The sequence below is a fragment of the Rhamphochromis longiceps genome, linkage group LG8, assembly GCF_057381845.1.
Source record: "Rhamphochromis longiceps isolate RC_006_pf linkage group LG8, R_longiceps_female_GT1.1, whole genome shotgun sequence".
Taxonomy (NCBI): Eukaryota; Metazoa; Chordata; class Actinopteri; order Cichliformes; family Cichlidae; genus Rhamphochromis; species Rhamphochromis longiceps.
The window spans coordinates 5,035,481-5,061,003 of NC_140564.1; the positions used below are offsets into that span (position 1 = coordinate 5,035,481).

The following is a 25,523-nucleotide window of genomic DNA, read 5'->3' on the forward strand; positions in this document are numbered from 1 at the left end:
TTCATAGTTTGTAACAAGCCTTTGACAGTTAAACATCATGTGACCGAAAAAGAAAAAAAAGAAAAGAAAAAAAATCACACAAATTGTATGTTAACCTCGTTTATTTTTAGTTAAGTAAACTCTAAAAATTCTAACAGATTGCTGGTGCTTAGAATACAGTTGAATAACTATTAAAAAACAGATGATATAATATTTCTGTCCAGGTTGCAGTCTTGATGATGAACATGCTGTTGCAAACTCTGCTCCTCTCAGTGGAAATGCGCCTTCTCTTTTTAAAAGTCAGTTCAATCTTAAAATTCACTGTTAAATCCAAAACACACCAGATAAAGAAAAGCGAATGGTTCAGTCTAACACATGTGCCAGTGAACCATCAAACATCTCTAAAACTGTGCAGTTATGAAACGTAACTTTAACCTCAGCCAAACCAATTTGCTCAGTTGTGAATAAAACAGCGAAGTAAACGTGACCCGACAAACAAAACCTGAGTGAATTAAGTCCAGCGTTTAACCACTGAGAGCTCAAATTCAGGTGAGGTTTCAAAGCTGTGCCGGTGATTGGACATCAGCCGCTGATAAAGTAGGTTTGCCTATAAAGTGCTCTGTTGGGAAACAAGCTCCAGCAGCTCTGCATTCGGGAAAAAAACTATATTTACTTATCTTGTGCAGAAAAATGCGCTGACATTGCTTTATATCGAGCACCGGCTGCCCAGTTAAATTGTGACTATCACCAGGTAGAGTTGGATGTCTCGAGACCGGTCTTGTCTCGAGACCACTTTTACGTGGTCTTGGTCTCGTCTTGGTCTCGACGGACTTTTGTCTTGGTCTCGGTCTTGGTCTCGCTGTTTCGGTCTTGCGTTCTCAAATCGACATAGTGTTCGGAAGATTTGGAGTTAACCATCAGCGGAGCGGGGGGGTGGCTTACTGGGCTTAAGCCCGGGTCATTTTTTCAGAAGCATGGGGTCTTTTGGAGTGTAATTTTTTAGTTAGATGCCTGACTGACAACTGTATAAAACAAAAACAACACACGAAGCACAGAGTGCACCGTCGTAAATTCCCCCTAATTTTGGTATGATCCGAGCTCAGGCACTGGGCGACTGAGCACAGCACCCATGTGAGCGAGGGGGGAGAAGCTGCTGCCTGCGAGTTTGCTGCAGACAGAGGAGAGCTTAAGTTTGACCAGGCACCAAAGCAAATCATTCGTACTGAACTAATAATGTAAATATGACGGTGTATCACAAAAGATTGATATCAAACTGATCACTTGGTTGCGTTACTTGCTCTTCGAGTGAATCAACAAATGGATAAATAAAAAGCCGAACAGCAATGCTGATTTTTTTAGAGAGTCTTAGCTTACATTTCATATTTTCAGTTGTTACCCTCCACGCAGAGGCGGAGCCAGACATTTGAAACACCCGGGGCTTAGCCCAAAAGGGTAGTATGCATGTGGGATTTTTTTTTTTCCCTTGGGGGGGGGGTAGAAATGACTGAAAGATTAATAGGCTCTGTTTTGAGTTTTGTTCAAAAAAGAATGACTTCATATAGGGAAAAATATATATCACATATACAGGACACCTTAAACTAGTTTTTTAATTAAGCAGCAAGGCAGAACAAAATCAGGGCTGTATCAAGACACAGGGACTAAACCCCAATTCAACCAGACCCAGAACTGATCCAGAATTAAAACAGGACTACAACAGTTCAAAATCAGGACTACTTGGGACTTAACCAAGACAGAATCAGAACTAGATGATAGTAGCACTAAAAATCATCATAGACTTGCACTACATTTATTTTTTAATTTTACCAAAGTACAATATTTAGATTGAGAAAAGTTTATATAATTATTTAGCCTTGTTGTGCAAACAAGCCTGCATAACTTAATAAATATAGAATTTGAAAAATAACAAACCTAAAAAGAAACACTAGGTACGAGATACATGAGGACCTATGATACAGTGATACTTTTGGTAAACAACCATTTGACTAACATGTGTGTCTCACCTGGGGCCCGTTCTTCGTACCTCGCTAGGTAAGTTAGCTGGATTAGATTGTTGACGATTTCGCGTGATCTTGGATCGTTCGGTTCCCCGAAGCTCATCCGGGACTTGCTGTCATAGCAACAGAGCCGTAAGCGTAAACCTGCTCGGGAGCAGGTTTACTTTATGTAAACAGGATTAGATCGCGGCCACGCAGGTATGTCCGCTTCATTTATACGAAAGCAACAGCGATATTCCACCACTGTTTCAACATAAATAAATAACATCAATGTAACTAAAGATAATGCAGCACTTGATCCTTTTATTGATTTCACACAGATACATACAGGTCATATCCTAAAAACGGGAAATGTACTATTAACATTCTATTACATGTATGTGATTATTACAGATGTAATTCATATTTCAGAGTAGTAATTGTAAATTACTTCGTGTAATCAAGATGAGAGACCACGGCTATAAAAGCGAAGGTGGATTTGGGAAGTCTGTCGCAGCCATGTCCTGTCCGTTTACGCGAGCCACCCATTGAGGAAGGTGCAAGATTGATAAGGAGAGTCCTCAGTATCCAGCGTATATTGCGGGACAGACAGGATCCTTTAGCTCAGCGCGACAGTGTGCTCATAGAGAGATATCGATATTCCCGTGAGGGTATTATTCACTTAACCAACTTGTTGACGAGGGGGTGCAGGACCACCACCTGTCTTTTTTTGCTCCGCCCTTTTCTTGGTTGCTGTTATGAACAAACAAACAGATTATTTCAGGGTCTCTTTCCAAGAGACGAAAAGCAATATAAGCGATAAATATTACCATTCTGTAGGATATTCTTATATTCCACTTTTACTTGTTCCCATGTTCTAGTGGGTCCTGTTGTGGCTCTAATGTGAAAGGGGATATAATATAACAATATAATATAATGTAATATAATATTGGATAATATAGTGTAATATAATAAATCTATGAATAAATAATAAAGTGACTGAATAGTGGTATTGTCATGCGCTTTGGGTGCCTTGAAAAGCGCTATATCAATCCACTCCATTATTATTGTTATGATTAAATTACTTACGAGTTTAATTTGTCAGCAACTTTCTGCCAGCCCTCACTCCTTGCTTTTGCAGCCTTTGCAGTGTTCCCTTGCGTTTTAATTAAACTCTGAAACTCCTGAAATCCCTCAATCAAGAGTTCTTGCTCTGCTGCCGGAAAATACCGAGCGCGCCCCTTCGACATTTTCGCCGACCAATCAGCGGGTTGCCGATCAATGTTTCTACTATCGATGCGTAGCCCCTTTTACGACACCCAGTGATGTCACATTACTGCGTCCAGCAGTACTAATCGTCGACAACAGGTGTGTTCGGGGAACCGGATTAGCGAGCTCACGGTTAGCGCGATGGTTTGATCTTGGATGTAGTGAGCGACGTACGAAGAACGGGCCCCAGCTCTTGTTCCATCTCTGTTCTGTCCTCATTCTCCTCTCTCTCCCTCTCTGTTCCTCTCTCTCTCTTTGTGCTGACAATCATCAAATATACAGATATTTACAAACTCTTCAGATAAAAACACAAACACTTTTTTAATTGTAACATCAAATCAGACTAAATGTTTATTTTTAAAAAAAAAAAACATATTTGTTAACTTTAAGAGTAAAGAGAGAAACTATCTGTATTTCTTAATTGCAAATGGCACCAAATTGTATTCAAAACTGAGCCACACTTATGGAGCTCCACAGATCTTTTCCTGGTGTTTTGATTGACATCTCTTGATGTTCCCATGTCACAGAAACAGGCTCTGTGTTTTGCCTTATATGCATCCACAGGTGTGCCACCAATTTACTCACATGGACTCTACGAACCTATCAGAAGCTTCTTCAGCTCAGAATTGAATCGTCTGGAGTTTCTTATTAATTAACAATAAACTTAGTGTATATGTACTCCTAAATTTGATGAAAGTGATTAAAATAGACAGTTCCCTCTTTTTATTCTGACATTTAACTAATTCAAAAGATATTTCAACATTTATTTATCTAAAACAAAAGTTTACTCTAAATTGATGTTTAACAGTAAAAAAAAGTTTTTATGTTTTCTCCATAAAGTGTATGTAAATATCTGGTTTCAAGTGTGAATATACTGCTGTGTATTGAAAATCCTCTTGTTTTGCATAGATATACTAAACAACATCCAAAGCATAATATATAAAATAACATCTACCTGAGTTTTTTCTTTGAAAGAAGCTCCTTATGTCCATTGTTGTGTTCATCAGTACACAATTGAAACCGATTTAGAGAGTTTGTTTAGCCGTGGAGGCAGGGGCGGAGCGTGGGGGTGGCTTACTGGGCTTAAGCCCGGGTTGTTTTGTCAGAAGAATATCTGGTTTCAAATGTGAATATCCTGCTGTGTACTGAAATCCCTCTTGTTTTGCATATAAATATACTGAACAACATACAAAGCATAATATATAAAATAACATTTACCTGAGTTTTTTCTTTGAAAGAACCCTCGAATGTCCATTCTTATATTTCAGTACATAACTGAAACCGATTTTGTCGGGGAGGGTAAGAACTGAAAATATGAAATAAACACACGTAAGCTAAGACTCTCTAAAAAAAATAGCATTTGTTCGGCTTTTCATTTCGCCATTTGTTGATTCACTTGAAGAGCAAGTAACGTAATATTGGTCAAGTGATCAGTTTGATATCAATCTTTCGTGATGCACCGTCATATATACATTATTTGTACAGTACGAATGATTTTCTTTGGTACCTGGTCAAACTTAAGCTCTCCTTAGTATGGCTGGCTCCGTCTCTCCAACACCGCACTCACGGGCAGCAGCTGCCCCGCCCCCTCGCTCAGTCGCTTAGTGCCTGAGCTTGGATCATACCAATATCAGGGGGGGATTCACGCACAGTCGTAAATTCCCACAGTGTGCACTATGTGCTTCGAATATTGTGTGTACTTTTTGTTTTATACAGTTGTCAGCCAGGCATCTAACTATGAAAAAATTACACTCCAAAATACCCTGGGCTTCTGACAAAACAACCCGGGCTTAAGCCCAGTAAGCCACCCCCACGCTCCGCCCCTGCCTCCACGGCTAAACAAACTCTCTAAATCGGTTTCAATTGTGTACTGATGAACACAACAATGGACATAAGGAGCTTCTTTCAAAGAAAAAACTCAGGTAGATGTTATTTTATATATTATGCTTTGGATGTTGTTTAGTATATCTATGCAAAACAAGAGGATTTTCAATACACAGCAGTATATTCACACTTGAAACCAGATATTTACATACACTTTATGGAGAAAACATAAAAACTTTTTTTTACTGTTAAACATCAATTTAGAGTAAACTTTTGTTTTAGATAAATAAATGTTGAAATATCTTTTGAATTAGTTAAATGTCAGAATAAAAAGAGGGAACTGTCTATTTTAATCACTTTCATCAAATTTAGGAGTACATATACACTAAGTTTATTGTTAATTAATAAGAAAACTCCAGACGATTCCATTCTGAGCTGAAGAAGCTTCTGATAGGTTAGTAGAGTCCATGTGAGTAAATTGGTGGCACACCTGTGGATGCATATAAGGCAAAACACAGAGCCTGTTTCTGTGACATGGGAAAAATAAAGAGATGTCAACCAAAACATCAGGAAAAGAATTGTCGAGCTCCATAAGTGTGGCTCAATTTTGAATACAATTTGGTGCCATTTGCAATTAAGAAATACAGATAGTTTCTCTCTTTACTCTTAAAGTTAACAAATGTGTTTTTTTTTAAAAAAAAAATAAACATTTAGTCTGATTTGATGTTACAATTAAAAAAGTGTTTGTGTTTTTATCTGAAGAGTACATAAATATCTGGTTTCAACTGTATATTTGATGATGTTGGTGTTTGGCTTGATTGTCAGCACAAAGAGGGAGAGAGAGAAACAGAGAGGGAGAGAGAGAGAATGAGGACAGAACAGAGATGAAAAAGAGCAGGTGAGACACACATGTTAGTCAAATGGTTGTTTGCCAAAACTCATCAGAACTGTATCTCGTACCTAGTGTTTCTTTTTAGATACCATTTGTTACTTTTCAAATTCTATATTTATTAAGTTATGCAGGCTTGTTTGCACAACAAGGCTAAATAATTATATAAACTTTTCTCAATCTAAATATTGTACTTTGGTAGAATTAAAAAATAAGTGTAGTGCAGGTCTATGATGATTTTTTAGTGCTACTATCATCTAGTTCTGATTCTGGTTCTGTCTTGGTTAAGTCCTCAGTAGTCCTGATTTTGAACTGTTGTAGTCCTGTTTTAATTCCGGATCAGTTCTGGGTCTGGTTGAATTGGGGTTTAGTCCCTGTGTCTTGATACAGGCCCGACTTTGTTCTACCTTGCTGCTTAAATAAAAAACTAGTTTAAGGTGTCCTGCATAGAATAGCATCTGGCTGCAGTTTAAAGACTTTTTTTGTCTCGGTCTCGGTCTTGGTCTTGGTCTCGTCTTGACTCGGTCTTGGTCTTGTCTCAACTTGGTCTTGGTCTTGTCTTGGTCTCGATACCCTCTGGTCTTGGTCTTGTCTTGGTCTCGATACCCTCTGGTCTTGGTCTTGTCTTGGTCTCGGATTAGGTGGTCTTGACTACAAGTCTATCACCAGGTAACGTGGGCGTGTTTCTTGAATTAGCAGCAGGTGTTAAACAACCGCTGACAGGTGAGTAGGAGGATGCATGCAGGTAATCTGAGGGCCTGCTGAGCTGATTGCTGGTGTCGTGAGAAAAATGTCAGCTCGTTCTTTATGTTACAGAAGCACAGAGACAGAAGACCAGGCGGAAAGAGACGATTGTTCAGTGAAAATGAGAATCTGCGAATGCAACATGTGGAACACGGACAGTGTTGGGGAGTAACGGAATACATGTACCGCCGTTACGTATTTAAAATACAAAATATGAGTAACTGTATTCCGTTACAGTTACCGTTTAAAAAGGTGGTATTCAGAATACAGTTACTTTGTTGAAATAAATGGATTACACTGCGGTACTTTCCTGTTTCATATTGTTGTGTTTTCCTCCGAAAACAATAAGTTCCGTTGGAGCAGCCTTTCAACGCCCTTTCATTCGCACGTGTGAAGAGGTCATGTGATCAGTGACCCCATGAAGCTGTAATCAGTCTGTTTTTATTTTATTTTGAAAGGATGAGCAGGAAGGAGGCGTGGCTGACTCTCCCACGAGATCAGACGTGAACTTCAGCTACAGCCAGCAGGTACGTCCCGCAGCGTAGCTTGAAGGTGACATCATCGCGTGTGTGACAGCGGTGCCAGGGTAGCTCAGTGGTTGGCGCTGCTGCCTCGCAGTCTGAGCGTCTCGTTTCAGACCCGGGGAAGATCAACTTCCTGCTTCAGACTTCAGGAGAATATTATTGCGACCGCGCCACAGACTGCAGCTGCCATCTCTGCTCCGCCTTGTCTCGGTGGGCGGCGACAAGCTGGACAGAGAACAGCTCTAAACATTGTTCGTCCAATCAAAAACCTGTACAGCAGGCCTAAAGCGCCTGTCCAACGTCATCCTCCAGAGATCGCAACCTCTGAAGGTGGTGGTGCTTGGACTTTGAGCACTTCCTGTTCCTGTGACGCGCCGAGCTCTCTTCTTCTCTTGGTTTTGGTCTAACGGCAGTCGGGACAAAGGTCGTGTCCAAATTCATGGGCTGCACCCTCCTGAGGCCGCATTTGTAGACCGATTACGTCACAGCGACGCGCCGAAGGCTGTCCAAATTCGTAGACTCCTCCGAATGCAGCCAACAAATGCGTCCTCCTTTTCCCCGAATTTGAAGGATGGGTCGGGTGTATCCTTCGTGGCTTACCATATCCCAGAATTCATAGCGCGGCCCAGCCAAACTCCAGTTTCCAACAATGGCGGCCGCTACTAAGTTTTAAAATTACTCATACTAATCTTTCTGGGTCACAAAATAAACTTTTAACGTATTTTCAGGCGAGAAAGTAGCTCTGTAAACATCAAATATCTGCTCGGTTTATCAAGATATCGCATATTTGCATAAGTGCTTCGCCGTTTTCGGAGACGTCTGCTACCCACCAGCTCGAAAGCTAGCCGGGAGCTCGAGGGTTACTGATGCGGCCGAGAACGGCACAACGCCCGGCACATCATTTTCAGATCACCGCGGACTTTCGCTGCTCGGGTTAAACGTAATATATAAGTCACTTAGACAACCTAAAAATGTTATTGTTGGGCTTTTTTCAGTGTTTTGTTTGTTCGTGAGTAAATCGGTTTGGCTGAGATTAAAGTTATTAGATTAGATAAAATAAAACTTTATTAATCCCCTGGGTGGGTTCCTCCTTGATTTTTACACAGCTGACTAAACGTCAAACAGAAAACTGATTAAACAGAAGTATGAGACAGTTGAGAATTTACACCAGTGTCCTGTTATACTTTAGATAGCAAGGATCAGACGGCTGAGTTTATTAAACTCCACCGAGACAGCGGTGACGCTAATCAGAAGGCTAGACCGTCCAATTTCACGGCCGTTTATGTTGGGTCTGTGTTTCCACAAACCCCGCTAATTCTAGAGACTTATTCATCATGAAGAAAACAAGACAGTCGATCGATCCATTATTTGCACAAGGGAGGCCTCATCTGTGTCCAGCACGACAAAGAACCCCAAATGGTGGCCTCCTCTCGCTGCCTTTTATTGACAAACTTCAAACAATAGTTTACAAAGCACCTCCCCTTGCAACCCCCCTTTGGTTACAAGACAAGGACTGTATGTAAGTGTGTGTGTGTGTGTTATGTGAGAATGTGTGTGTGTGTGTGTGTTATGTGAGAATGTGTGTGTGTATGTGTGTGTGTGTGTGTGTTATGTGTGTGTGTGTGTGTGTGTGTGTGTGTGTGTGTGTGTGTGTGTGTGTGTGTGTGTGTGTGTGTGTGTGTGTGTGTGTGTGTGTGTGTTAGACCTCCTGCTGACCAAAAGGGTCATAAACCCAGGAAGCCTACATCAAAAGAAACAGATCTTTCAGTTAGGATGTATCTACAATAAAACCTCCCCCAGCACAGAGTGGCTGGAGAGGTGGTCAGGATCAAAGGAATGGCTTGATCCTACTGCTTAAACTAAGACTATACAAATTTAAGAAACACAATGGCAACATTCAACAATTAGACTTAACATTTCCCTCCTTTTTGTCATTGTATACTTAAATTTCAACTTATGCACCCTTTGTTTAGACAGTGTCAGTGTAGCTTTCATTCATACACAGGCTTCTGTCATGTCAGTAATTTCAGTCATTTCATATTGCTGTAAGAGTACATAATTAACAAATGTATCAGAAATCATTTTAGTTAGCAATGATCTTATACACGGTAAAATGCATCCTATACATAAGCAAATCAATATCAACAGTTCAAAAACAGGAATTAATATTTTCAAAAGAAGATGCCACCAAGGACCAGACAGTAACCAAGCTATCCAGTCTTGTGGCGGATCTACTCCTGTCGTGCAATTCATCATGTATTTCTTCAAGTACACAACTGAATGTCAAAGGTCAAACAAGAAGAATCATCATTCTCAAAAATCATATGTCACTACAATCCAACTGTATACAGACATAGGTATTTAAACGCATCAGTTGACTTTAATGTTTGTCCATATGGCTCTCAGCTAACTTCAAAGCTGCAGCCTAGCCAACACCCTTCTTTATGACTCCTATCAACCTCCCAAATCTTCTCACTGTAGGCATCCTGTGGGGGTTAGAGTCAACTTGTGAATTATCTGCATTTACAACTCTTCTCCTGTCCTGTTGTCACCACAGAAAAAGCTTTGTAAAGGAAATTGGATCAAGCTGTTTTGATCTTCTTGGCTCAAAACCTCAAGTGTTCATGATGTAAATGTAGACAAAAGGCTTCTCTGTTTACATCCTTCTTGCAAAAGACAAAAGAATAAGTGATGTTGCCATGTTCCATGGTTAATCTCCAACTTGGGCTAATCCATTGTCCTTCGTACACATAGGCAATTGGCCTGTTTCCAGTTCGTTTAACTGTATAATGTCCTGCAACAAGTCATATTCTTTGAGTCAGACGAGCAGGTCTGTCTCACCAGAGCAGTTCACCTTCCCAGCTACTGGTGAATCAACCTTCCATTCAGGTTCAGAGGAATTGAAAAGTTGGCAGTGTTCCTGGATGTGTTGCCAAAGCAACCAAACAAACTGTCTCGCTCTCAGTGATGCTATAGGGCCACAGTCCAGAAGAATGTGTAGCCAGTGGCATCACAAGCATAACCATTGGTCTCGTTCTTTATGTGAGCGGTTGTGTTCTTAAACTGCCACCAGTAGTTGTTGAAAACCCATGCGGGTACTGGGTGTGGTTTGCTCTGTTCCAGTGCGCTCCCTGTCATCCCACTCAGGGTCCACAGGCACAAGAAGACGCACAGCACATTCCCAGCCATTCTGATGAGTACCTGTGGCTCAGTTGGTTTCTTCACCGGATTGAGACGAGGGGCCCTGGAGGCTTTCCCCCCCCCTTTGTTCCCGGTCTTCCTGCCACTTACTCCGAGCTGGCCTGGACGTGTGTCACCTTCTTGCAGTGCGCTTGATATATCCAAGTGTTCCTTCCAGCAATCTTCACTGCTGTAGTCGTCGTCAGCAGCATCCGATATGGACCTTCCCATCGTGGACTGGACCAGCACTTCCTCTCCATGGCCTTATCATCATCCAATCTCCAGACTTCAGGCTCTGCTCCTGCGAAGAAACAGAATCATCTGGCAGATCATTTGTTCTCATGACTACTTTACTTTTAAACATTTTCAAGCATCTAATCTGCTAATATGCTCTCTCTTCTGCTTTTCTATCATCACTACAGAAGACTGGAACTCTAAATGCTCTAACATGTGTAATCTCAAAGAGTCAGACCATTCTCTGTTGGAGTAATCCTCATGTACTTATTCTATACAGTCTAACCGTGTCCTGCCTGTCTTCCTAAATCTTAACTTTACTGTTCCATTAGTTCTCTCTGCAAAAAAGTTTTTTTTTAAAGTATTTAATAATCCTAGAGTGAGTATAACGACTGCTCATCTCCCTCCTGTTTGAGACATGGCATAGCCAATGGCTCAATATAGCAGCAGTCTTATACAAATTATAGACAGTACTGGTGTATCACACAGATAAAAAATCATCCTGCAAGCTTGCTCCCTCTGTAAGTCACAACTGTTTTCCTGCTGTAGGTGAGTGGGCCTGCATGTCTGCTGATGCTGTACTGATAAAAGGTTAACACCATGTTTAACTACAGCTGCCTCTTTTGTGATCTTATCTGCAAAAACTTTCCCTAATGCAACTGGATCTTTCCCTCACATGTGTGCTGCACATTTACAAACGGCAATTCCACTGGTTAACAACGCTGCCTCCAGCAGAATTTGCAAAAGTTTGGTGTGTTCTGCAGGTTTCCCTGTAGAGGTTGTCACACCGCGTCTCACTCACTGCACTACAGAAAAATGTACAGTAGCAAATGTCTACTGCCTATCAGTGTATATTGTCTCTCTACAGCTTTACACGCTTCCGTTAAGGCTAGCATCTCTGCTGCTCAAGCAAATATGACACATGCTAGTTGTCCTACATAGATAACTCTCTCTCACTGTCTGCTACAGTAAAACGTGTTCTAGTCTGTCCCTCTGCTATTGTAAAACTCAAATCATCAGCAAACCAAACCTTTCCCTCAACGAGTGGCACATCTATTAAGTCATTCCTCAGCTTACACGTCTTCTCCTCGCGCTCTCTACACTCATGAGAAGTGCCCTTCCTCCGTTGGCAAAAAGGGTTGGACAGATTCAGAATTCTGCACCACTTTATGGTAATATGTGTGGTTGTGAGAGTAACAGTAACATTAAAGACAAGTGTCTTGTAGGTGACAGAAATGTAAGTTTAGTCTGCGATAGTAAACATCTACCTCGTGTGGAACTAACAATGTCAAAAGGTGAAATAAACCATTGAAACATTGTACAGCTTAAGCTGCTGCACATACTGATCTCACGCATGGAGGTAAAGCACGAGCAACTAGAGCTAATCTTTTAGGATAGTAAGTTACTGGCTTCACTTGTGGAAAAAGTGCTGTTAGTTATTTTACAGTCACCTTGTATTTGTGCTGTTCACAGAACCACAAGTCCATCGCTGGACCTCCTCTGCGCTGTCACTTTTTGGAGCTTGGCACGCTCCCTCAAGTTCCATTTTGTGGGCGATCCTCTCAGTCACTCCTTCTCGTCATGGCACCTCACGACATCTACAAATTGAAAAAATGACACTCCTCTCGCCACACGGCTTTCGCCATGTGTCAACTCCCCAATGAGACATGTAAAAGAGTGTCGCACAGTCTCCCTAAAACAATCTCCAGGGTTTGTCCCTTGGAGCAGCTTCACTCCAAGCTGTAACCCTGTGTAAAACATTAGTCAGCACTTAAATGTTCAACTTGTTTAACTCCCAGCTCCTGTATCACAGAAGACAAAGTCTTAAAATTTAAAACAACTTCACATTTGCAACCAACTATAGATCATGAAAGTAATAAAGTATTCAGCATCACAGAGACAAGTATCATTGCAGGTTTATTCTAAACCCATTAAACTCCTACTTTTTCCCATAATTTATTCCAAATTATTTAACATCTCAATGTTATTCCACATTGTAATCAGTGAACTTCACTTATAGGCCATCAAAGCCTCATCTGAACAAGGATGCACCACTTGCATAGGTTTAATACTTGTAAATAAACAGCTAATCACACAAATCACTGCAACAATAATAGAAAACATTGCCTGCATATACAAAATCTGGAAATAAAATCAACCTTCACACGTATAAACAATTATATCAAAAAAGTAATAAGCATTCGGCACGGGCGAGACAAGTGTCATGTGCAGGTTTTCTCAAATCATTAAATCACTATCATTACCATAACTCGCCTCAGACATGGATCATCCCATGTGCTCAGTTAACATTAATGTAATCGGTGACTTCTCTTAAGCAAAGTCACTCCACTCATATATTATTATTATTATGGGTTCAAAAGTGGCCAGCAAATGAGCCCATAATAAACTATTCCATAAATATCGTAATCTCTTATTTGTTTTACTCATGTCACTTGTCCACTTCTGCTGAATGCTACATGCGCTCTTAAAGAAAACAAAACCTGTAATAAAGAAACAAACATCCACCAGTTGTTCTGCTAAAAACCACATCATCAAATCACATGAAAAACTGCAATGCTGTAAGAAAAAATGCAAATATTAGCGCTGCGCAGGTGTGTGCATACTTTCTCACAGTAACTTCTGTGAGTACCACAAGTTAGTCAATGACACACACATGGTAAATTCACAGACATAGAATTTAAACTAAAAAGGTTACATTTTCAGAGTTCACATAGTCATGTGACCCACAGGAGGAATCCTGTGGTCTCCTTCTGCTCCTGCAACAGAGAACCACACAGAGATACATCCACACCTTTGTCAGGTGGGGGTTGACTTCACACAATGGTGTTAAGTCAGTCAGTCAGTTCCCCATTTATTTTAAAATTCTTACTCATTCACTCAGTGATTCCTTCTTTTGCTAATTGTGGAAATTATCGTCGCATTCGTTTCCACGCTCAGCAAAACAACGTCATTTCAAAAAGAAAAATAATTTAGACTGGATTTCCTCGTTGAATTTTTTTGGACAGGAACTTGTTTCCTGATTGTCCCAAATAAGAGCCCATTTTAATTTTGGAGAAGCTCACTTTGCAACAGTTTTCTCGACGATGCTTCGATTCTAATCGTGCAGATCTGCTCAAACAGAGATCATCAAACAAAACTTTCAGTGCACCATGAAAGTAACAAAATAAAAGAAAGAAAATAAAAGAAATCAAAGAAAATAAAGGAAAGCAAGGCCTTGTTTAAGTCATGACACGTGTTCTTCATGCCAGGGGGATAAATCGTCACAACCCAATTGGCAGGTTCAACTTTAGTAATAAAAGACAAATTAACAGCCAGTTTAATCTCAAACATTCATCCAATCAGCCATACACACAACATACAGCATAACCCTGTTGTCTTAGCACATAATAATTTTAGTTCTCATGTAACTAAATGTGTGCCATGGTAAAACTTCTTCACACACCAGATGTGTATATGCATGTGGGGTTAGTATGGTTAATGCATTTTCAGTATGTTTTTGTGTTCATCTCTCATCACACTTCCATTATTCTCATCACTGCTTAAAACAACACACATCTCTCTCTGTTTTTCTTCTTTAACTGTACTTTTCTCCAAAACAGAAAATAGCATTACAGCTGTTTCAGACCCAGAAACACCAAGCACTCTTCATGCTATCATTCATCCACACAACTATTTTATTTCTTTTTGGCCACTGGGCAGGTGACTTGCAGAATCACGTCTGCCCAGCTGGATACCTTTCACACACACCATGACGTCAGACACGCTCACACTCGCGGAATTGATCAGGAGAAAAACTTTCTTCATCTTCACACTCTGTTACAGAAACACCATATGTTGTTTTTTTGTGTTGTGTCAGGGATGGATATGTAGTTGTAACGTTTGTGTTCACTAACTTTACTTTCTGTTTCCTCACTTGCCTAGTCTGTCTTGGACTCAATGCTGCTCCTAATATGCCTTTAATCTCTCCTCCACTTCTGCCTCTGCTCTCTCACCCTCTTCTCTGACTCTACTTTTCTGCTAACATTCTTGCTCTTTCTAATGCTTTTCTACGGTGTTGTTCTAGAGTAGTTGCAGTGGATTAAGCTGTAGTTTCATCCTCAGGTTTCACAACTACTTCTTGCAATATTGCTCTTTTAACATTCTTGCTTCTCTCCTCTTCTGAGCCTGCTCCAGCCACAACTTAGCAACTGCTAACTGCAATTCCTTCCTCTGCTTCGCTTTACCTGTTTTACCTGCTACACTTACAGCTATTCTTTCTACCAGCATTTTACACTGAACTTCCACTAATGTCCCTTCAAATCCACATTTCTTACACCAACAACCTACATACTGCGTGCTGCCTGGTAAAACTTTCTGCATAAATTTTACATCTCCTTCTAAGGCAGACTTACACATTTTATTCTCCATTACAAGACAACAATCAGCCACACTCACGCAGACCACGTCTGGCCCGCACACACACAACATAGGCCTATCGCTTGCGTCTGCACGCACAGCCTGCGCTCTCTGTTGAAAACTCTCAAACGCCCCATATGGCGGAGACTTCAACCTTCGGACACTCTCCAACGCCCCAAATGGCGGAGATTCCGGACTCTGAACCTAGGTTCTCTCCACGCCCCAAATGGCGGAGAACTCTCTACGCCCCAAATGGCGGAGAAGCCTGCGTCTCTCTCACGCGGCTAGCGCGCTCCCGGACTCACGTTTAACTAGAGCTGGGCGATATGAGATTTTTTCATATCACGATATGTTTTTTTCATTTCAGACGATTACGATATCTATCACGATATAAGCCAAATAACTATATTTGTAAGATTTAAATGTGCCGTTGCTCACAAGTAAAATGTGAAATAATCAGCAGCTTGTTTTTATTTAAATATTTATTTCCCATAATAAGTTCAACAGGGTAGATGTACTTCAGGAACATGAGACTTTTTCAGATAAATAAAGGCAAATATTGCAAACTACACAAAAGGCAGCCGCTAAAGCGTTTAAGTTTCAAAATAGAACAAACGAAACAGACTAAATTGTCAATTCCACTTAGAAACAAAATATTAATTCTAAAAAATAAATCTTAGTTTGTTTTACAGAAGAACAGACAAAACTGACTAACTTTTGTCAATATCAAATAAACTGAGAACTAAAAGGAAATTCTCAATCTCTCCTTGTTGTATAGCTTAGCTTTTCAAACAGTTTTAACAGTTACTTTAGTCTAACAAAAGCCGAATGACGAATTAGCGCTTCCAGTCAGAGACTGAGGCTACGTCCACACGTACACGGGTGTTTTTGAAAACGGAGATTTTCCGTTTTCGTTTTAAAAAATAATCCCGTCCACACATAAAGGCAGAAATGAAGGAAAACGCTGCTATGAACATGCCAAAGCAGCAGGTGGAGCTAGATTCCTAACCGTGCAGAAATGTTGGCCAATCAGAAGTCTAGAAGCCTCGGTGGGAAAAAGTAAACAAAGCTGCGGCATAGAAGCAGAACCGAGTCGTATGTGTGGACGGACAGTAACTGTGTGTATGTAAGCATTTAAACACTGCAGAGAGTAACAGTATTGTAGAAATTCATTTCACCGAAACAATAACGTGGCGCACAGTGTGACGCATGCACCAGTTTATTGTATTTCCAGACTTGCTTTCGGCACAATTTACAGTGCACGCTACTCTGTTTTTGTCAGACTTGAAATAGCCGAAATACCTTCACACTACGGAACTTCTATGGCTCTTCCGTTCGACAATCTCTCCGGCATTGGAACCATCATCTGGTTTTTCTTCGGTCACGCTCGGTTGAATTTTCTATTCGGCACACTCATTTCCTCCATTACGCGCTGGCTCCATTACCCGCTGGCTGCTTCCCAAACAAACACACGTGCGGCTTGGCACTTGTGCTGTACATAACAAGTCACGTGACGTGACGCTGCGGCTGTGATTGGTTCGGCTCTGCGCTACTTAATTTGGATTGGCTGACCTTTTTTTTTTTTTTTTTTTTTAAAGAAGACAAGAGCGGCGAGGTCTATCGCGATAGCTTAATTTCTCTATCGAGTAAAAGTTATATCGCGATACATATCGTTATCGTTCTATCGCCCAGCTCTACGTTTAACGCACAGCCCGTAGCCGCTCTCTAAGGCCTTCTGTACTCACTGTTTGTTTACATTCATGGGAAGAGTCTCTGGATCCCGTCAATCGTCATCCATCCCGAGGGGAGGTCAGGCGCAAACTTCCCGGCCTGGTGGCAAGCCAAAAACACCAGGGCTTTACGTCAATCATCCCAGACGTTGCGGTGGCGTCCTCTCCCTCTCCTCGGTTGATGCAATGTGTTAGGCTCCGGCTCCGAAGGACCAAATAAATGTTGGGTCTGTGTTTCCACAAACCCCGCTAATTCTAGAGACTTATTCATCATGAAGAAAACAAGACAGTCGATCGATCCATTATTTGCACAAGGGAGGCCTCATCTGTGTCCAGCACGACAAAGAACCCCAAATGGTGGCCTCCTCTCGCTGCCTTTTATTGACAAACTTCAAACAATAGTTTACAAAGCACCTCCCCTTGCAACCCCCCTTTGGTTACAAGACAAGGACTGTATGTAAGTGTGTGTGTGTGTGTGTTATATAGCATCTACTTACATCATGGTAATGTTCAATTATTCAGTACAAAGGGAGTACACAACCCATTTTTCCCAGAGCTTCTTGAATTTCTCAAGCTCGAGTCTAAGGACAAAGGTAAGTCTTTCCATTCCAAAAATTTCTTCCACTATCCCACGCCATTGGGCCCGAGTTGGAGGGTCTGCCTTTAGCCATCTTCGGGTTATGGCCTTCCTGCAGCCAGCCAAAAGTATTTTCAATAAATAATTATCATTATGTGGGAGTGCCGTAGGCAATTTGCCAAGATACAACGTATCAAATGAATAGTCTATTCTAATCCCAATTATTTTGTTTATCTCAAGGGCCACCTCCCCCCAATATGGCTGGATCCCTGGGCAGGCCCAGAAGACATAAAAATGGTTTGCCATGGGGGTTCCACAACCTCTCCAACATAGGCCCTGGCTCTGTGAGCCTGTTTGCCGAGCTGTGAGTTTAGGAGTGTTAAAGAATCTCACTACATTCTTCCAACCAAACTCTCTTAAGGACCTTGAATTTGCAGTGGTAGCCTGAGACTCACATATTCCCCACCAGCTGTCCTCTGAAATTTGTGAGCCTGATTCCCTCTCCCATTTTTGCTTAATGTACAACGTAGAGTGATTTTTAGAGGCTTGTATACTACCGTATATTTTAGAGACCATCTTTTTAGAGTCCTTTCTCTTGTATGCCTCTTGAAAGATATGAATTAGGTTGTATTCGTTTTCATCTCTGAATAGTAACGTCTTGTTGTAATAGTCTCTAACCTGCAAGTATCTAAAGAAGTCATGCTTTGCCAGTCCGTATGTATCTGAGATGGTTTTATAGCTTTGGATTCCCCCATTTGTTGCTAGTGAACAAAAAGAAGTAATTCCTCTCAGAGTCCACTGTTTAAAGGTCCCATCCAGCCTGGCAGGCACAAACTCCGGGTCATAAGCTATCCAATTCAAGGTCCTAGCCTGTTTTTCTATTTGTAGTTTCCCCACTACCCTGAACCATAGTTTCAGGGTGAACCGGGTGAAATGGTTCAAATCTTTGTAAAATTTTTCAGCTTGGTTCTTATTTCCTAAAAGAGACTGTAATGGGAAGTCTAATTGTGTAATTTCCATATTTTTCCATTTAGCTTCATAGTTTGGGGAGCACCAGTTTACCAGGGGCTTCAGTTGTGCGGTGTAGTAGTAATCTTGTAAGCACGGCAAAGCTCGTACTGGACCCTTGGTCTTCTGCCGTTCCAGATGAACCGTGAGATCCATCTGTCCCACTCGTCAAATTGTTTTTGGGTTATCTCCAGGGGTAGTGACTGGAAGAGATAGAGAATTCGAGGCAGAACGTTCATTTTAATTATTTCTGTTCTATTACTCATAGCCAAAGGGAGGAGAGACCACCGAGTTAGGTCAGATTTGATCTCTTTGTTGAGGGGGCAATAATTAATTTCATAGAGTCTAGACATGTCTTTCGTTAGGTTTACTCCCAAGTATTTTATTGTGGGAGAGTCCCATTTGAAGTTAAATTTCTTTACAGTTTCCGGTCGAGGTGTATAATTGAACGTAAGGGATTGAGTCTTTTGAATATTTAGTTTATAGCCAGAGTAGTGATTGTAGGCTTTTAGTAAGGTCATCAATTGGGACAAACTAGATTCAGGATTTGTAATAAAAAGAAGAACATCATCCGCAAACATACAAGTCTTGTGTTCTTCACCCCTGATCATTATTCCTTGTATTTCAGAGTTTTCTCTAATAGCCTGAGCCAGAGGCTCAATGTACAAGGCGAACAGGGACGGGCTCAAGGGACAGCCCTGGCGTGTCCCTCGCTTCAGAGTAATATTTTGAGACAGGTGTCCATTAATCCTGATCCTGGCTGTTGGGGAGTAATACAGTGCTTTGATACATTTAATGAAGCCATCTTTGAATCCGAATCTTGCTAGTACCCTAAATAGATATTCCCAACCCACCGAGTCGAATGCCTTTTCGGCATCTAGGCTGACCAACATTGCACTAATATTTCCTGATGTTATATGATCCATCACTTGTAGCGTTCTCCTCAGGTTGTCCTGAGTCTGTCTATTTGAAACAAAGCCTGTCTGATCTAAGTCTATCAGCTCCGGGATAATTGATTCCAGTCTCTTAGCTAGTATTGAAGCAAATAATTTATAGTCCACGTTAAGGATAGAAATTGGCCTATACGAGCTGCATTCTTTTTTATCTTTGCCGTCTTTTGGGATAATTGAGATAACTGCTTCTCTCCAAGATTGTGGGGCTACTCCTGTTCTTAGTGTATGATTAAAGCAATTAAGCAGCACTGGTGTTACTTGTGTCCTAAATGCTTTATACCATTCGGACGGATAACCGTCTGTACCTGGTGCCTTATTCGCCTTCAGTCTGGAAATGGCTTTATGCAGCTCTTCAGCAGTTATCTCTGCCATGAGTTTTTTATTTTGCAATTCTCCTATAGATGGTAGGTCTAATGAGTTTAGAAAGGCTTCCATCATTGTATTCTCTACTAGGGGAGGTTGGGTATATAGGTCTTTGTAATACTGTTCAAATGCCCGTTGGATATCCTCCAGTTTACTGCAAATAATTTGTGACTCAGGGTTCCTGATTTTATGAATTCTGTTCTTTTCCTGTTGTTTTCGCAGTCTCCACGACAGAAGCTTCAGCGCCCTAGGTCCCGTCTCATAATACTTTTGTTTTGTAAATTTGAGCTTTTTTTCGATTTCCTCGTCGTAAATGCTGTTTAAATCTTGTTTAATTTTGTTCATCCTCCACTCTGTTCTATCTGAAGCATTCACACAAGGCAAACTGCCAACCTCCTGGTACGACGCTTCCATAACTTTAATTGCAAAAAAGGGGAACGACAACTGAGTGTGCATCATACCGGCCGATTTCACTTCTGAACCTTGACTTTAAGATCCTAGCTAAAGCGCTGGCCCACAGGTTGGAAAGGGTCAATATCAGGGGTAATATTAATAATTGTTAATAACCTGCACACGCCGTCCAAGGACACTCCAGAATGTGTTCTTTCCCTCGATGCAGAAAAAGCATTTGACCGTGTAGAGTAGAACTATTTATTTGCTGTGCTGGAAAGATTTGGGTTCGGTCCCAACTTCATCTCATGGATCAAGTGCCCATACTTGTCCCCTGTTGCGTCTGTTTGCACTAATAGCCAGAAATCAAAACCATTCCCACTCAAACGTGGCACACGTCAGGACCGGCCCCTTAGCCCGTTGTTATTTGATCTAGCTACTGAACCTTTAGCAATGCTTTTTCGAAGCAGTAAACTTGTCCAGGGCATACAAAGAGGTCAAACTGAACAGTCTCTCTCTATGCTGACGATTTATTGCTTTTTATCTCAAATGCACATGCTTCCCTAACGTCTATATTGTCTCTACTCACGCGTTTCAGTCAAGTCTGTGGTTATAAATTAAATCTGTCCAAGAGCGAACTTTGTCTATCAAATGAAGAAGCATTTCCAATAGATTTGTCGGGTTTCCCCTTTAAAGTGGTCAAGGAGCAGTTCACCTACCTGGTATTACAATTACAAGAAAGTATAAACAACTTCTCAAAGCCGACTTTTTTACACTATTGAAGAATGTCAAACAAAGCCTTCAACAGTGGTCACCCCTGAACACAACTGTGGTCGGACGAATTAATTCAATTAAAATGAATATCCTTCCTAAATTCTTACACATCAAATCAAAATGTATTTATATAGCACATATTAAAACAACAGTGTTGACCATAGTGCTTCACAGTCAGTGAAAACACGAGACAATTAAAACAAACAATAAAACAGGACAACAAACAATAGGTAACAACACAATAAGCTAAAACAGCCAACGAGTTAGAATCAAAGGCCAAAGTAAAAAAAATACGTTTTAAGACGTGATTTAAACGACTGGATCGACTCGGCAGTACGAATATGAACAGGGAGGTTATTCCAGAGTCTGGGTGCCACGGTTGCAAAGGCCCGGTCACCTCTCGACTTCATTTGAGTCCTAGGTTGTGCAAGGAGCCTGTGATTGGACGATCTAAGTGCTCTGTTGGGATTGTGTAAGTGGAGGAGTTCAGAGAGATAGCTGGGCGCTAAATTATTCTGAATTTTAAAAGTGAACTAAAGAATTTTAAAATCTATGCGATATTTGACAGGGAGCCAATGTAATTTGGCTAAAATTGGGAGTTATGCGTTCATAGATTCTCGTACCTGTTAAAAGACGCGCAGCTGCATTTTGAATTAACTGAAGCCGGTAAAGAGAAGAGTGTTGGAGGCCCGAGTAGAGGGAGTTACAGTAGTCCAGTCTGGATGTGATAAATGCGTGGATAAGCTTTTCAAGGTCCTTTAAAGGAAGGAACGGCTTTGCTTTGGATATCTGACGCAACTGGCAAAAGCTGTTTTTACCACAGTGGAGACGTGTTTCTGAAGTTTAAAAGAGAGCCATCCAGGAACACTCAGAGGTTTCTTACAGTGAGCGAGAGATGGCTGGCGAGAGGGCCAAGGGCATCAGCTAACCGGTCTAGCAGAGTGTGACTACCAAAGACTATGATTTCGGTCTTATTTTCGCTCAATGTAAGAAAATTATGTGATAACCAGAACATTCAGAGGAGCCACCAGGGTCTTTAGAAACACGCTCTACTTCCTGCTTCACGCCTGAGGCTCTGCAGTGACGACCTCTGTTCTGCAGCTTTTAATGTCTAGTTTCAGCCTGAGTTTGTTCAGAGTCGTAGGACGCCATCAGCAGGAGCTGGAACACGTGAACTCGTCATTGGTGAAGTAAGAAAGGTAAAAATGCAAAGAGCCAAATGATGCCAGAAGAATCCGTGACGTGCAAGTCAGTGGCATCCAATCATAACTGTTGAATTTCACTCATTAAACTGGAGCTCCGCCTTCTTGGATGATCTGTTGGTACGGTAACCTCACAGCAGCCATATTATTGGTCAGGTGAAGCTAGCAGACAGCAAACATGGAAGTTTATGGGACTGACTCACTGCTGCCTCTGCTGGACATCAGAGGAACTGCAGCTGATGTAATGTTTTTGTTGTTCAGCCTCCTGCAGAAGCTCTGCCCCCCTCCAGACTGTCTCTGCCCTACAAAGTGATGAAGTCTTTGGACGGGGACATTTACAGAAACCTGGAGTTCGATGTGTGGCAGGACACCTGCAAAGGTAACGCAGGTTTAACTAATCCAGACCAGCGTCAGGATAAAGTAATGCTGGTGAACTGAAGCTGGACACTGTACAACTGACGGCTGTGTAATCTGATTACTTCCTGTGACGGTCTAATCTGATCACTGTGATAGAGATGCAGAAGACGGACTACATGGTGTTTGCAGGGAGGCGGTACTTCCTGGGAGACAAGTGTCAGGTAAGAAGACTGTATTGGGGCGATCGTGGCTCAAGAGTTGGGAGTTCGCCTTGTAATCGGAAGGTTGCTGGTTCGAGCCCTGGCTTGGACAGTCTCGGTCGTTGTGTCCTTGGGCGAGACACTTCACCCGTTGCCTACTGGTGATGGTCAGAGGGCCCGGTGGCGCCAGTGTCCGGCAGCCTCGCCTCTGTCAGTGCGCCCCAGGGTGGCTGTGGCTACATGTAGCTTGCCATCACCAGTGTGTGAATGTATGCGTGAATGGGTGGATGACTGGATATGTAAAGCGCTTTGGGGTCCTTAGGGACTAGGCCATTTACCATTTATTACTGAAAACTTTATAATGCGGATGTGAACAAGGTTCAGACACAGAGGTCAGAGTTCATTCACACCAAACCGCCTCAGGCTCTGACCTCACAGCCGGCAGGTTATCTAGATGCTACAGGATACAAAGGGAGAGTGCCCAGTGATGCTTAATAAGGCTGGCGCTGTTTATGACATGGTGAATTATTTTTTTTATTCTGATTTATGTTGATGTGCAGAGACGGACGTCCTCGTCAAAGCTCTGTCAACATTTTACATGACGAGAAAAAAAGGAACCGCTCTCTGACCTTTGACCTCACCTGCAATAAAATAATCCACCAGTGCATCTAGGCTCACTCTCCTTTACAAACTCTTGACACTTCCTGTATTCCTTTCAAATTAAAAGCTCTCAGCATTTCACTACACTGAACTTCACTTCTTAAAGAGGCTTTTATGCTGAAACATTTGGAGGAAGTAGTTTTGGAGAATGTAATTATCAAGCACGTAAACATCAAGGGGACTCTGGGTAGCGTGACCTCTGAGGCGTCTCGGTATGCGTGTTGTGAGTTTTTGGTGAGGTCACTACAGCGAGGGGTCAGAGGTCAAACTTTAATCAGCTGTTCAGACACTGAAAGCACTGAAAAACAGTTACTGTCTGTGGTTACTGTCTGTAACTCTTATGAATGAAGCTCCAAAAACATTTGTGGTACTATAAGATAGGTGGCATTTTGTTTTTGGCTCCACCCCCTAGCCACCATGTTTGTGACATCAGGAATGAAACTTGTTTCAGGTGCGTCTGGAGCCGAAGGGCAAGTACTACAACGCCTTCATCCAGGAAGTGGGAACGCACTCATCCGCCATCACGGTGTTCATCGAGAAACTGGGCAAGAAGTAACACACACACACGCACACACACGGCAGGATCACGTCCATCAGTGCCGCTGTGACATCACTCATGTGTCTTTCCTCACAGACACCTGGTCCCTCTGACGGACCTCAAACCCGTGAATCCGGTTCCCGTCTGGAATGTGGCTGCCCCCTCCAGGAAAGGAGACCTCGGTGCTTTTTTTTTTTCCCATCCACTCCCTGTTTTGTATTATCCTTTTCCTGTGTTACTCACCTGACTTCCTGTACGGTCTCTTCCTGTCTCTCCCTCAGACCCGGACTCTCGTGGTCAGCGGCGTCAGCGGCATCACCGCCATCGCTACTTCAGGAAATCTCGTGGGATGAAGGGAACAGAGCTGCTAATCCCACCTCCTCCTTCCTATGGAGGCCCCGCCCCCTCGAGTCTGCCACCTCGCTTCCAACCGGCGGGCCACCCCCGCCCACCCCCTCCTCCATCACCTGGAGCTATGACCTATAACCCCTATGCCCCCCCTCGCCATCACCATCCCCCCCCAGCCCGAACACCACGCTACGGAGCCTTAAGGTGAGACTTTACCTGAGATGCACCTGTGCAGTTTGACTCCATCACAGACACAAATGTTTTAAATGCACTTTTCTGAAGGTGGGACCCGCCCCCTTAGTTACCTGATCGATGTCAGTGGCTCTGACCATCAGTGAAAAATATCATGTTAATGAGGAGTGTGTGTGTGTGTGTATGTGTGTGTGTGTGTGTGTGTGCACGCGCGCAAATGTTTCTGGTCAGAAGCTCCACCCATTTCCTGAACCGTCACCTGATTGGTACTCAGCTGACCTATTACCATCCTGGTCGCAGGTATTATCAGGACTACGAGAGCTTCACCTTCAGGTCCCGGTAAACGCACGACACGCCAACACGCATGACACGGCAACACGCACGACACGCCAACATGCACGACACTGATGTAACCACCAGGAATGACCGGTCAGCTGATCTCTGAAGCAGCTCCTGTTTTTAAAATGAATCGAGTCATGTGACATGAGGTGCCGTAATCGCAGACAAAGTCACTCTGGCCTGAAAGAGGATGTGATGTCAGTCGGTGGGTTTTTATTTTCTCCTCCGTGGTTTTTTTCAGGCGCAGTCGGCGTCAGCTGGCGGCGGCTCTGAACAAAGAGTGTCAGTTTGGTTTTCCCGAGGCGGTGGAGGAGCCGGCCGATCTGGACGCAGCCATCTCGTACTACCAGCTCGATGGCGCCAGCGACGGTGTCTTCCCTCCGCTGCCAGTGAGTATGTACTTGGAAAAATCCTCCGATGATGCGGCGCGTGTGTGCACGGAGCGCTGAGGCAGGTGGGAGGGGCCGTGTGCTTCACGTGGTTTATGGTAAACACGTTTAAATGATGGTTACTCAAAAACCAGATTCTACATTACTGAGGACAGGTGAGGTAAGCAGCGACATCACATCTTTAAGAGTGTCCCAGATATTTGTCCTCTGAGACGTCAGACTCCATTTTATTGTGTGTGAGCTGAGATGAGTAACTGAGGTTTTTTCCACTTCCACGTGACCATAGCTATCGCCCCCTCTAGGCCATTAACAAGAATGCAGTTTTAAACTCCTACAAACATGTCTATCTTTTATATACAGTCTTTTCTTGGTTGTTGCTGGCAGCCAATAGAAAGGGCCCTTGAGTGAGGCGGCTGATGATTGGTCACAGACTTGTTGTCGAAGAAGAAG

General features: G+C 42.4%; 1 protein-coding gene and 2 long non-coding RNA genes across 3 annotated transcripts in view; 2 read left to right on the forward strand and 1 right to left on the reverse strand.

Annotated features, from left to right (window-relative positions):
• The window catches only part of LOC146662959 (uncharacterized), a 77,543-nt gene that overhangs the window by 15,472 nt on the left and 36,548 nt on the right, over nt 1-25,523 (forward strand). The gene's annotated exons all lie outside the window — the stretch shown is intronic.
• The window catches only part of LOC146662960 (UDP-N-acetylglucosamine transferase subunit ALG13-like), a 43,364-nt gene that overhangs the window by 5,906 nt on the left and 11,935 nt on the right, over nt 1-25,523 (forward strand). Inside the window, exons 4-11 of the mRNA XM_085415534.1 lie at nt 7,158-7,226; nt 22,312-22,429; nt 22,564-22,628; nt 23,719-23,819; nt 23,902-23,987; nt 24,087-24,357; nt 24,577-24,684; nt 24,926-25,073. Of these exons, the coding sequence (XP_085271660.1) occupies nt 7,158-7,226; nt 22,312-22,429; nt 22,564-22,628; nt 23,719-23,819; nt 23,902-23,987; nt 24,087-24,357; nt 24,577-24,684; nt 24,926-25,073 (966 nt within the window). The remainder of the gene's footprint in view (nt 1-7,157; nt 7,227-22,311; nt 22,430-22,563; nt 22,629-23,718; nt 23,820-23,901; nt 23,988-24,086; nt 24,358-24,576; nt 24,685-24,925; nt 25,074-25,523) is intronic.
• LOC146662961 (uncharacterized) lies at nt 9,860-14,641 on the reverse strand. The gene is made up of 2 exons (XR_014912973.1): nt 14,099-14,641; nt 9,860-14,056 (listed from the first exon to the last, which is right to left on the reverse strand). It is a non-coding gene; the product is annotated as an uncharacterized LOC146662961 (long non-coding RNA).